At 39.3% G+C, this 14,049-nt stretch overlaps 1 protein-coding gene across 2 annotated transcripts in view; it reads left to right on the top strand.

Moving 5' to 3' along the window:
* trim23 (tripartite motif containing 23) overlaps positions 1 to 11,259 on the top strand; it is a 42,869-nt gene extending 31,610 nt beyond the window's left edge. For both annotated transcript variants that reach the window (XM_028805473.2, XM_028805474.2), the window contains exons 8-12: positions 1,952 to 2,086; positions 2,244 to 2,373; positions 5,571 to 5,681; positions 8,781 to 8,905; positions 10,001 to 11,259. In XM_028805473.2, the coding sequence (XP_028661306.1) occupies positions 1,952 to 2,086; positions 2,244 to 2,373; positions 5,571 to 5,681; positions 8,781 to 8,905; positions 10,001 to 10,180 (681 nt within the window). In that variant the 3' untranslated portion in view covers positions 10,181 to 11,259. The remainder of the gene's footprint in view (positions 1 to 1,951; positions 2,087 to 2,243; positions 2,374 to 5,570; positions 5,682 to 8,780; positions 8,906 to 10,000) is intronic.
* Positions 11,260 to 14,049: the final 2,790 nt, after the last annotated feature.

The following is a 14,049-nucleotide window of genomic DNA, read 5'->3' as shown; positions in this document are numbered from 1 at the left end:
ATAATAGCCTCTAGACACCTCTTATAGCCTTTGATGAGTGTCTGGATTCTGGATGGAGGTATTTTTGACCATTCTTCCATACAAAATCTCTCCAGTTCAGTTAAATTTGATGGCTGCTGAGCATGGACAGCCTGCTTCAAATCATCCCATAGATTTTCGATGATATTCAAGTCAGGGGACTGTGACGGCCATTCCAGAACATTGTACTTCTCCCTCTGCATGAATGCCTTTGTAGATTTCGAACTGTGTTTTGGGTCATTGTCTTAGTGGAATATCCAACCCCTGTGTAACTTCAACTTTGTGACTGATGCATGAACATTATCCTGAAGAATTTGTTGATATTGGGTTGAATTCATCCAACCCTCGACTTTAACAAGGGCCCCAGTCCCTGAACTAGCCACATAGCCCCACAGCATGATGGAACCTTCACCAAATTTGACAGTAGGTAGCAGGTGTTTTTCTTGGAATAATAATAATAATTCTTTACATTTATAAGGAATGTGGTGTTCTTCTTCCGCCATGCAAAGCGCTTTTTGTTTTGACCAAATAACTCAATTTTTGTCTCATCAGTCCAAAGCACTTTGTTCCAAAATGAATCTGGCTTGTCTAAATGAGTACTTGCATACAACAAGCGACTCTGTTTGTGGCGTGAGTGCAGAAAGGGCGTCTTTCTCATCACCCTGCCATACAAATGTTCTTTGTGAAAATTGCGCTGAATTGTAGAACGATATACAGATACACCATCTGCAGCAAGATGTTCTTGCAGGTCTTTGGAGGTGATCTGTGGGTTGTCTGTAACCATTCTCACAATCCTGCACATATGCCGCACCTGTATTTTTCTTGGCCTGCCAGAACTGAGTTCAACAGCAACGGTGCCTGTGGTCTTTCATTTCCTGATTACATTCCTTACAGTTGAAACTGACAGTTTAAACCTCTGAGATAGCTTTTTGTAGCCTTCCCCTAAACCATGATACTGAACAATCTTTGTTTTCAGATCTTTTGAGAGTTGCTTTGAGGATCCCATGTTGTCACTCTTCAGAGTGGTGGCTCTGAGGCTAGGGATCTGCACTGGCAATTGGAAGGTTGCCGGTTCGAATCCCGTAAATGCCAATAGGGACTCTGCTCTGTTGGGCCCTTGAGCAATTAACATGCAATTGCTGAGCACTTTGAGTAGTGAGAAAAGCGCTATATAAATGCAAAGAATTAGAGGAGAGTAAAAGGGAAGCACAACTTGCAATTTACCACCTTAAATACCTTTTCTCATGATTGGACACACCTGTCTATGAAGTTCAAGGCTTAACAAGCTAATCCAACCAATTTGGTGTTGCAAGTAATCAGTATCGAGCAGTTACATGCATTCAAATCAGCAAAATTACAAGGGGACCCAAATTTTTGCACAGCCAGTTTTTCACATTTGATTTAATTTCATACAACTAAATACTGATAAAATAAAAAATTTTTGTTCGGAAAACACTCCAGTACTCAGATGTTCCTAGGAAATGAAAGACATACCACTGTTGCCTTTTTTGTTGAAAGTAGAGTAAATTATTATGCAGGCTGAGAGGGGTTCCCAAACTTTTTCATATGACTCTATCTGTTGTACTGATTGAAAGATTTTTGATGACCTCCAGTGTAAGTCATTGTAGCTTGTCAGTCTCTAAATGGTTAAAGAAATCCAGAGGCTTCCATGACACACAGTCCAGTACCGTCCCTTAGTAAGAGTAATTAGAGCCATCAGTGAATCTGAGTACTTTCTGCCGGGATCACTGCTGGAGTATTGTGTAAAAGAACATGATTCTTCCTTTGTCAAAATTTTAAGAGTTAGAGAAGCATTTTGTAAAAGTGTTTCATTACAGAGTATCAAGGCAGAATCCACGTCACAATCTATGCTTTAACTGTAATTACATTTTGCGTGAAATGAAAGATTGTTACTGTTTTTTTTTTCTGTTAGGATGACTGTAGGGTTGTTCTTGCAAAGCAGGAGATTACACGCCTACTGGAAACCCTCCAGAAGCAACAGCAGCAATTCACTGAGTTAGCAGATCACATCCAGCTTGATGCAAGCATTCCTGTCACTTTCACAAAGGTATGAAGAACGCCTTCTCCCAGTGTGATATTTGTGTTAGATATGTGTATGGCACACTATGCTATGTTGAGTACTCCAGTTAAGAACATATGAAACTGTTGGGTGGTCGGGCAGCAGGAGAAGCACTTTTTTCACTTGATATTCTCACCTCCAACAGGATAACCGGGTACACATTGGTCCAAAGATGGAAATTCGTGTAGTAACACTGGGGCTTGATGGAGCAGGGAAAACTACTATACTTTTTAAACTTAAGCAAGATGAATTTATGCAGCCAATACCAACTATAGGTAAGTATAGTCTTTAAAAACGCGCAATCAGATATTTTTTTTCCAGCTTACAGTTGTAAATAATGTATATGCCAGCATTTTAAATTTTCTGTTTGTTACATATATTATTTTGATTCTTAATTGTTTTAAGTATGCCTAATAAAATTATGTCTTATAATGACCGTTTCAGATTATTATGGTTTGCGTATGTGTACTTTCGAGTCAAACACGTTTACTAATAGAACTTTTACAGTACAGTATTAAGATTTCCTTCATATTTAAAGTATTTAAAATATACTTTATTCTTTGCACATCTTGATTGGCTGTTGAGTGTAAAGATACAAACAGCCTGGCTGTCCGTCAGTGCTGGCATTGTGTGCCCTGAGGAGGCAGACCTTAGGACCCAGAGGGAGTAAATGGTTCAAAAGAGGTCTGGACATACAAAAGGGATTTCTGGGCAGCTGCATAAACTGTTACCAAGGTTTTGAATTTGATGTGTGTGGAAACAGGAAGCTGGTGGAGAGACTGGTACAGTGCTTTTGAATTAGTTCAAAGTAAGAAGTGAGACCATCTGCAGTAATTTTACAATATGCAATGTATTACAATCTGAGATTCTAATGTATAAGTACGGTAGTAGTCCACTTGAGAAATTACCATCACTGGAATATTTAGCTGAGTTGAGCATGTGGTCACTGATCAGGACTTATCTGGAATACTGGGTAATATTTTGTTACCTGGGTGATAGCTCCAGATATACATGTATGTTAATATTTTTCTGATAATGTGCATCTGTGAAGCAAGCAGGTTTTCTTCTTTGAGTTACAACCTGTCAGAATGCTGAACAAGCAGGCTTGCATGTTGCACAAACCTCTGAGTGGTCTGTTCCAGGAAATGAGTTGTAAAGCACACATTCCATTGCACTCTAATTGAAAACTCAGTTTTGTGAATTAAGTCATACATCACAATTTTAATGACATAATCTGTAGTTAGTAACCTTTTCAGTTTTGCACAATAAGGCTGTTTGTAACTGAGATAGCAGCAGTAAGGCCTGTCTTATTAGCAGTGAAAAATAAAACATTTTTGTCTGATTTGCCTTTAACGTAATGTGACTTTATTGAAGGTATGAAATAGGAGACCATGGATAAGTGATCCAGTGCTGACATGACTATCATATATACACACCTAAACTAATATTGTATTAGATAGCACATGCCATATATTACTTTGTTGTCTTTTCCCCATATTATTTAAAGCGCTTGTATACACTTGTGGTCAACATTACTGACACTTTTGCATTTTAGGCATATCACGTGCAATATCTCTTGGGGGGAAAAAAACTGGCCAATGAAACATCCTTGGTGTATATGCACTTATCGGTTTGATAAATAGCAGCACATGATTAAACAGTAACAATGAAAAAAGGAAATGTATGGAAATAGTAGAAAAACTGAATAGTGGCTACAACATAATTATTGGAATACTTTTAAACTATTCAAATCATTTTGATTAGAGGAACTAGATTCTCACTACAATAAAAATAAAGTCATCAGCAATAAATTGTGAGTACTTGCATAACATCAAGTACCCAATAATTAACCAATAAATGATGGCTTTAATGCTTTAAAAAAGGTCAGTTTTCATTCCTTATTTGTTATTGACGATGTTCTACTTTAATGACAAAATAAACTACGTGATTAAAGTGGAAATTTCGAGATTAAAATTAACATTTCGTGCTTTTTTCCCCACTGTGTGCCTATTTTTCTTTTCTCTGTACCCTAATAAGCTTTCATATGACACTCAGACGGTCCACTACGAGTCGCCTTTTCACGCCGACTTTGATATGTGACAACTTTTTTTTTATTTCGGGCACTGTGCGACTTTGTGAACTTGAGCTTTCGAGTTTCTCTAACACTATGTCACTCGATCAACTTTCTTTTGTTGTTTATACCACTGTTTAAACCAACAAATAGTAAGTTTTTCCTTTGCCTCCACTTGGTATTCGCTGAAATTCTTATATTTTCCCCCGTGCTTTTCCCATTGTCTTTTCAAAGATGGCAATTTATATTGATTTGCATATTCAAAGAGGCGTAATTCTGGGAGGAGTTGGGGCGGGACAGAAGGCATGTGCACGTGCGTTACTTTTCACGCTGATCGGGATTTATGTAGTGGAAGAACGTGAAAGTTTGCGTACGCACAGATTCCTGCATCTGGATTTTTCTGTGCGTACGCACATTCCCGCTTTTGTGCTTACGCCATGTTATAGTGTGAGTTCTACGCACGACGTTATACATGAGGCCCCTGCTTATTAGTTGTCCGCGCTTGCCTGAAACAATCCCACCCCTATGACTTAAAGGGTAATTTTTTGGTATTTTTCACGTCAAAGTTATTTCTTGACAAACATGGCATATATGCATTTGCCATGCAAAATGATACTCTAAAGTTAGTCACTTTCAATAAGATAATAAAAACTATCTCGCCTGCAGTTGCACTTTACAATGGAGAGTATGGGTCATGGAGAAAAAGCATAAAAAGTTTCCATTACATCCATTTTTCAAGCCATTTGAAAGTGTTTTTTTAATTTATAATTTGCATATACTGTATGTCATGTTTGTGAAGAAATACCTTTGACTATACTGAACTTCTCCTTTAAGATAAAATGTAAGCCGTTTGATTTTGCCGGGGAGAGTCGAGTCACAGACTGGACCGACTCAATCATTTAAGATGTCAGACTACAGGACTGGGAGTGCACTGCGACTGCTGACAGCTCACTAAGATTATCAAATGAAGGCTACAACTGAAGTCTTGAAAAGTCTGGTAGTGTGGTGGGGGCTTTACAGAAGGCTACAAGACATGTTTGGAGGCTGTCGTCATTGTCGAGTTGTGAAACCAAGTATTAGGGAGGGTGCGTTTAATACTGTCTGGGTCTTTTTCTTTTCTCAATTTATTCTGTGACTAAAGTGCATGCAATTTGAGCAGACAAGTGTTTTTTGTGTAAGCTTTGGACATCCTATTAAAATATTTTAATAATCAAATGGTGGTTACTTACTAGCTATTGTAAGTGATATACCCAAAATACAAAGGTGCAAATTATGTTGACAAAAATTTTACATTATGTATTGTACAGAACAAATTTGTAGTAAAATAACAGCTTAATTTAAGTAATTGCAGTTTACAAGTGAATAATGTGTTTTGTTTTTTTTTTTTTTTTTTGTCCTCAGGTTTTAATGTGGAAACTGTGGAGTATAAAAACCTCAAGTTTACCATTTGGGATGTTGGAGGAAAACATAAGTTAAGACCACTTTGGAAACATTATTACCTTAATACACAAGGTGAGAGGAAGCAACTGAACTAAAGTGAACTTGTCTTTAAAAAAAACTGATGGGGGAAAACACACACATTAGTCAGACTATGCTAACTAAAGTTAGAAGTGCAGATGTGCAAGCAGGTGCAAACACTAAACATGTACATTTGCCAGCAGAAACACACAAAAATATGTAAAGTAAATACTGTGGAAAAACTGATGCACTGGGAATGAGTTTAACCAGAAAGGTATAAAGCTAGCAAATACATACATACTTCTAACAGAAATGCTGAGAAAAGACTAAAAAATGTTTGGAGAAGGCATGATGGATGAAAATGTGTTTGCCTTATGGTACAAGTGAGCATTTAATTAGATACATGTTATGTGTATTCTTTGACTTTTCTCTACAAAGAACCCCCTTATTTACTGCTCAGTAGTACAGTTTGTTTATTTCTTAATAATATTTTAGCCTTTTGGTCTCCGCTTACAGGGCTGGTTCAGTCAGTTACTCGCAGTCATGTCCGGGAAAAGTGACTATAGAAAGCATATGAAAGGTTGTGTGTATCCCCACAATTGTTAAGTGTGTTTTAATGCAATACATCCCATAATAAAAGTCACGTTTGTTAAGAACTACTATAACCAATCATCTCCTTCACTAATCCCCACTACTGCCTGTCATGTCTTGATCCTGAGCAAATATTTAAGGACAACTGTTCAGACAAGAGACGCTCACTGAGGCTCCAACTTCTTTAAGCAGTCAACTGGTAATCTTTGTTCTTAGGCACACATCTCCTCTTTTGCCCTTTCCTCTGCCCTTAGAGGTCCAGTTCTGCCTGCCTTGTGCTTGTATAACATGGCAGGCATTTTCAATGCACCATATGGACTTCCTCTGACACAACCTGTACAGTATCATTTCAGTCTTCCATCTATCCATCCATCCATTTTCCAACCTGCTGTATCCTAACACAGGGTCACGGGGGTCTGCTGGAGCCAATCCCAGCCAACACAGGGCGCAAGGTAGGAACAAACCCCGGGCAGGGTGCCAGCCCACCGCAGGGCACACGCACACCCACACCCACACCAAGCACACACTAGGGACAATTTAGAATCGCCAATGCACCTAACCTGCATGTCTTTGGACTGTGGAAGGAAACCCACGCAGACACGGGGAGAACATGCAAACTCCACGCAGAGAGGACCCGGGAAGCAAACCCAGGTCTCCTTACTGTGAGGCAGCAGCGCTACCACTGTGCCACCATGCCGCCTCATTTCAGTCTTTTCATGATTTATTTTATACCAGTAACGGCGTACTGCACGATAACGTACAGTGAATGCACTTAACTTGAGTATTCCTAGTTTTCATCCTCTTTCTCTGTACATTTAGCATTTGTTTGCCCAGAGGTTGATGCTCTTGCTGCTTCCTGAGTAGCTCTTCTTTTCTCCAACCCAGCGGCCTGCTTTTTATCTTCTTTTGTCGGCATCTTTTCGCATTAAAACTGATTGAGTGTTTGTGTTCCAATTACTTAGTATGTTTTCTTTAATTTTTCACTTAAGCTGGCACTTAAGTCTTCAATCTGCCTTAGGAATGATTTACGATATGAAGAGGTAACGGACGTGACAGCAAAGGTGGTAGGGATGAGAATGACGACCATACGCATGAGCCACATGGCCGCCCTGCTGGCTGCTGCCGAGAGTTGATTCTACAATAAAATAAAAAATATAAAAAGAGGAATAACCTTGGAGGTCAATCATCACCCTGAAAGCGGATAGTAGACATCACGTAGTATTTGTGTACCAAATTTCAGGTCAATGGATCAGATGGTTTGCAAGCTACAGGTGATTTAAAATCCTGGACAAACGGACAGCCACAGTAGTGTATTTATATAAAGATTCCCCCCTCCTTGTACTTTACTATTTCTGTACATGACTTAAAAGACTGGGGTTATGCGTACAGTGCCTATAAAAAGTATTCACCCCCCGTGGAAGTTTTCACATTAGATAGATTGTACTTTATTTGTTGCCAGGGGAAGTTTGATGTTTTTCTAAAGCGTTCAAAATAAATAAATACATAAATAGATGAACACACACACACACACACACACACCAGAATGACTAAAAAGGAAGATAATTTAAAAAGAAAAAAGTTCTGACTTGGCAGTCCCAATCCCAGTGAGGCATTATGCAGCCGTATTGCTGTTGATTTAAAGGACCCCCGGTGGTGTTTCTTCACACCCTTCTGCTGAATGATTCGTTGGCTGAAAGTCCTCAGTGTCCGTGTGTCACAGAGAGGATGTGCAGCATTGTTCATAATGGCACTCAGTTTTGTTTAAATTCTCCCCTTTGCTATAACCTCCTGGGGGGTCTAACTTTGATCCCATAACTGAGCCTCCCCATTCAGTTATCTTGTTGATTTGGTGGGCTTCTTTTAAAGTGAAGCTACTGGCCCAGCACACCACCGCATAGAAAATCACACTGGCCATCACAGAGATATCGAAGTCTTATTGTTAATTAACACTGAAGAACAGTGGGTTTAATCTGGCTTTTTTGGTGCTGATAAACAGAAAAAGATTCATAGGTGTCAAAGTGAAAACCAAATCTCTGCCAAGTGAACTAAACTACTTTTTATAAGAACTGTCTACAAAGTGCACTGCTTAATGTTGTGACCCATACCTCTGTCGTTGATGTTTGTTTTGAGCATCTCTGGTGAAATATGCCAGGACAGTTTGGAACTATTTCACTGCGATTTCTGTTTGGCATTTCCTTTTTAGAGGAATATCTCACTGCTTTACATTACACTAATTAGAGAAGCAAATTAATTAGGTAATTACTTAACAAAAGTAAAATTCATAGTGTATGGGTAAAAACAAGTGATAGTAAAGGCACACTCTTCCTCATGTTTCTTCTCTTAATACAAGATGACGTACTCTTGAGCAAATTTTGTGCACCAGTTGAACAAAGAGCACATGCAGGAAGCTTAGTAAATAATTAATATGTTTGTTATGCCTGACTGGTTACATTCTTGTCCTGTGAAGCTGTGTTTGTGTGAATTCATTAATGTCGAGTCTATATTAGTCCCAGTAGTAGAGAAGTAGTCCTGGTTAACCAGTAAGATCTCTTATGTCCATAGCTGTGGTGTTCGTTATTGACAGCAGTCACAGAGATCGACTGATGGAGGCCCACAATGAACTGGCAAAGTTGCTGACAGAAAAAGAACTTCGAGATGCTCTTCTGCTGATTTTTGCCAATAAACAGGTAAGTTTTGACTTTATATTACATGGATGCCTAACTTTTAAAACTTTTCAAACACCCCTGTAGAGGTAATTCAAGATTAAGCTCAATGGCATTTAAGATCTTTTTGAGGTTATGGAGTGGTTTGGTTACGCAACAATTTTTAACTTGATATGGCATCATTCGGTAGTTAATAAAAATATTAAAGCTTGTTAATGCTACAGTAGATGTAGACTGCAAAGCACAAGGCTATAACTATGCAATAAACAACTTAGCTAATATGTTAATAGTGTGTATCATATTAATCCTTAAGAATATTTGCATCTGAGTGTCAAAACCAGAAGGTATTTGTGATCAGACAAGGAAGACAGAAGTTTCAAGGTAAGGCTCTAATCCTAGCTGATCGTGGCACCGGAGAGTAGGGACGTGTTGCATGTTGATTAGCATGTGCAAGTAAGAATTTCCATGTCCTCTGTACATGTGGCAGAAATGACCCTATAGACCTGGAAAGCAATGAGAATGACTCCTGTATTACGTTGTCCTAGGCCCCCACAAAATCAGCTTAGTGCTGGACTACATGAATGGTGCAAGGAATGATGGGGTATTTGCCCAGGCTAGAAGAACTTTCATTCCAGGTGCAGCCAAGTGAGCCAGTCATTATTTGGGATGCACCTTCAATCACTTTTCTAAATTATCTGGGTGATGGTGCAGTGGTGCCTCAGATTAACTGGACGTGGCCATAACCAAATTCTAGTGGACCACAAACACCTGGAAAGATGTCACCGTGTCCCATGTGCTAGTGATTGTAAACGTGTGTTATGTAGGTCCATGACTTGGTACTGACTTGGAAATCCACGTTGAACTTGATGATGTGCTCACAGTGCGTTAGCATTTCTGGTGTCTAGCAAGAAAGAGCAATCGGCAGCCACGTTTCTGTAATACAGTCGGTCTACAGATTACGTTTCCTTCTATCATGGGCTTAATTGAGACAATGTATAGATCAAAAGTGTATTTCATTTTAAAACAAATAATTTAGCATGCTTTTAATGTTAATTTTTAAGGTAAGAGTGTGCATCTTTAAGAGTCACATATCTTAAAAAGTTTTTTTTGTACAAATAGGATGTGGCCGGCGTGCTGTCCGTTGAAGAAATGACAGAACTGCTGAGCTTGCACAAGCTGTGCTGTGGTCGTAGCTGGCACATTCAAGGCTGTGATGCTCGCAGTGGGATGGGACTTCATGAAGGCTTGGACTGGCTGTCCCGACAGCTGGTGGCTGCCGGAGTATTGGATGTGGCGTAAATCTGCTGCAGAGCCTCTGCACAGGGGTGAACTTTACGTCATTGTTGTCCCCATAATGTGATTGAACTGTTAAAACTGGTGCTTTGTATTACTAAGGTAAGGCAGAAGGTGGAGATGGGAAGCACTTTCTGGAGTAGAAGCGGAATGAGTCAATAGTAATGTACCAAGTAAATCATTGAAAATACCAGTGTATTGTTCCTGTTTGTTTCTCATGTCCACACCACCTCCTGTTTCTAGCCGATTACGTCCAAATCTGTGGGAGAAGAAGCACCTGGCAGGCGTCTGGGCCCTTCTGTAGCTGTTTAATCTCGTGAGCTTCATTAGGTTCATTTGAGCGTACAAGTAACGGCGTTACTGTAACAGTTACTCTGTGTTTCCAGCAGCCTTTGTGATAACAGGCAGCAATGCTCTGTTGGTAGACTGTTGGATGTTAAAACATGATGTACTTGTAGTTTTAACAGTACATACTAATTTGATGTTAGAAAAACTTCTATAGAAAAGCTTTATTTGTATATTTTATTTTGCAGTGTTGCCGTAGGTCACAGATGAACAGATAAAGGCTTGTCCCTTGGGTGAGCAAGTTGCGTAAACGGCTTTGTAATGTTCTAAAGAGAAGGGCTCCGTGTGAAGCGCAGGTTAGACTTCTTCTCTTTTTAAGCTACTGTTCAGCCCAGTTCATCAGTTTTCTTTTGTGAAACTGCATTTTTGTTTTACAGCTGTATGACTTTGCGACAGAAGTGCTTCTTTGATCATATCTTATGTTTTTGACTGTTTCACAGTTACCTTTAAACATGTTACCATGCTGCTTAACAGAATACCATACTCTGATTTGAGGCCTGCAGCATCCTTTTCAAACTTGTGGTTTCATACTAAAGACTTGTGGCATGTTTGCATTTATGCATCTTGTGAAAACACTGCAGTGCTGTGGTGGGACACCAGCTCCTGCTCTTTGACTTGTACGGCTCACGCCAACAAGGAGATTTGCTCCATTAACTGATTCAGCGCTTTTGTAACCTCTTCAGTAACGATTGTGATTGAGGATTTTATTCTGTTCAGTAATAAAGGTCTGTTTACGGACACTACCTGGGTGCTCTCTGACCATTTTCAGTTTTTAAAGAAAATGATCGTCGTTCTCCCGTTTCCTTTTCTTTGTTTTAAAATGCTTTCTTGTGCAGTTTCATTCTGCGAGTGTGGGCCTGGTCATAGGCTGGCATCCTGCTCAGGACGGTTTCCTGGCTTGCATTCCATGATCTGACCACCTTTGAGCCTGAACTGGATTAAGTAAGCTTGAAAATGTTACATTAAATCAAAAGTACACTAAGATCTCTGTGTTTGTGGGGGTCTTGTTTCAGTACCAACTACAAAAATTTGAATCTACGTATATTATGTTCTTGCATAAATATGCAATTTTAGAGGTGTTACAGAGAATCAAATCCAACTGGTGCATTAAAGAGAGAAACAAGATCTTTAATGTTATTAAGATTTAGGCCCATAATTAATACATTTAAAAAAAAAAAAAAACTTTTAATAAGTTTGTATGTTTACATACTTCTATACATTTTTAAATAACAAAGTTTTAAAAATGTAAATTAACACTCATAATGACTGGGGTGAGTCTTCCTGGAGCATTAGTGGCAGTGCCCCCTCTCATCCTTGAGGGACATCGCTTACCGCAATCAGCAAGATGACGCCCTACACCCAGCTGCGCATGTCTGACAACATCTACAAAACAAACAGTGATGTACGCCACAAAGTGAAGAGCCTATTGCTGGAGGAGGAGGAGAAGGAGGAGGAGCAGTCGAGATGAGGATTTCTGGTTGTGGGGGTGGCGTATTTGTACTCCACGATAGGATGTTGACTTTTTTCATTTATTCAACAATGCTGTGTTGTGTGTTAATAAATTTCAAGGAGAACCTTAAAACACGTTTTAAGTTTTCATAATTCATAAAGGTCCACAAGACATTTGGCATTACATAATGCTGTGGCTCGGTTTCCAATTCAACTCAAGCTTCTCTTTTTGTTATTGGGTAGCTGGGTGGAGGGTTTGGGGGTTGAGGAAGTGACATCAACTGCCTTCTGTGAACATCTGAATCCGTAAATACAAAGACGTGCCTATATAACCTAATGATGTTTGTGAAATTACATAAAATCTTGGCAGATGTTGATTGAACATTAATGTGTTGAAGAGAAGACTCAGTGGGTTTCTTTCTTACCGGAGGCGTTAAAGGAAAGGTGGTCCATCCATCATTTCTGAACCTACTTGTTGATCCGTATAAAGGTCACTGCTAGTTACAGCAATAAGTTCAACAGAATAGACCAACCGCAGCCTGTACAGCAGCTGCCATTCACTCAGGTTTAGAGATGATATTAGAGTATGACAGGGAAGTTAAAGCAGCTGGGGTGAAGCCATGTGGCCACAATATTAAGCAGGCAAATTTTAAACATACAGTGCCTGGGCTGCAATGCAAAAGATACCTTGGGACTGACTTATGGTAGTGTGTAGAGCATAATACAAAATTTAAAGTTATTTTCTAAAAATTCCTGCAATTAATTTATAAAACATTTGTCTACACCAGTAAATGTTGCCAAGGCTGGTGGCGCCCTACTTTACTTTGGGTTGGAGTGTGTGTCAACTGGAATGACTTACCAACTGGGAATTGCAGTGGATGACAGATTAGACTTTTTTCAGACTTCCAAATGATCAAATACTCCACACAATTTGACTGTCAATCAGCTGCAACTGTTTCAGCAAAACTTTTTTCATTTTCCATTGTGTTGTTTTATGATTAACACAAGAAACTGGACAGAGGAGCCTCTCCTCTCTTTACACTGTCAGATACATCCATGACTGAGTGGCTGAAGCTGTTGCATTACTGGGATTGGGATTTTATAAATGAAGGTTATGACTGCAGATGTGATGGGGCTTCTCACTTCATGGCCTGTTAATAAATCAAATAGTCAGCTCTATTAAAATGTCATGTGTGGAGCAAAACAAGACGTTTATGTCCTAACATACGTTCATGGCAAATATTGTATTTTTGTATCCTTAGCACTGGGGTTTTCGGGGTGGGGGGTGCTAAATATATTGTTTATCAGCTGTGACGATGGTAGTCAATAAAGCAGATGACAAAAATTAGGAAGGTAAGCAAACTAAATTCAGCAGAGAGGCCGAGCTACTCCTGAGTCATGTGAGAGATCTCTGATCTCCAGAAGAGTACCATGACCAAGAGTGGGCCACGGCTGCTAGGGTGTCTGATAATAACTGCTTATAAGCCATTCGTCTAACTGATCACTAAAAACACACCATTGGTGAAAGTCCTGCAGCTGAGCATGTGAACCATGACTTTCGTCCATACAGAGAACACACTGCTGAAATTCGCGAAGTTAGCTCAGAAGTAATGAAACACAAATGGGGTATTGTTTATAGACAAAAGAAAAAATGAAAGTTACACTCGGGTAATGCATATGGTTTTTATTGAAACTGAATTGCGCAGTCCTTGTTTCCCATCATTGTCTTTCTGCATTACCCTTCCACTGGTCTGTATCAACACATTCATGCCATTCATATTTTTCACACTTGATGCTAGTTTACCTAATGAATAATTTTTGCTTCTTATTGTGTTCAATTAAATCTCTTACTGTCACCAGTTGAGGGAAACAATAAACGCCCAATCGTCTACCAATGCATGTGCACAACTGAAAGTTTATCTACCTTCTCCTCTTTTTGTGTACGGATGTAATAATTTTTCTGTCTACTTCCAGCTTTTTAAAATCCCATATTATGTTGCTTTTTAGACAAGATAAACTGAATCTGTCAATAAGAAATGAAGCCCCTGGTTCTTTGGAGCCAAGCCGTGGTAGTGCTAACC

Source organism: Erpetoichthys calabaricus, chromosome 7 (assembly GCF_900747795.2).
Source record: "Erpetoichthys calabaricus chromosome 7, fErpCal1.3, whole genome shotgun sequence".
Classification (NCBI taxonomy): domain Eukaryota; kingdom Metazoa; phylum Chordata; class Cladistia; order Polypteriformes; family Polypteridae; genus Erpetoichthys; species Erpetoichthys calabaricus.
The sequence above is the reverse complement of the archived record's forward strand: the minus strand, read 5'-3'. Positions and strand labels throughout refer to the sequence as shown.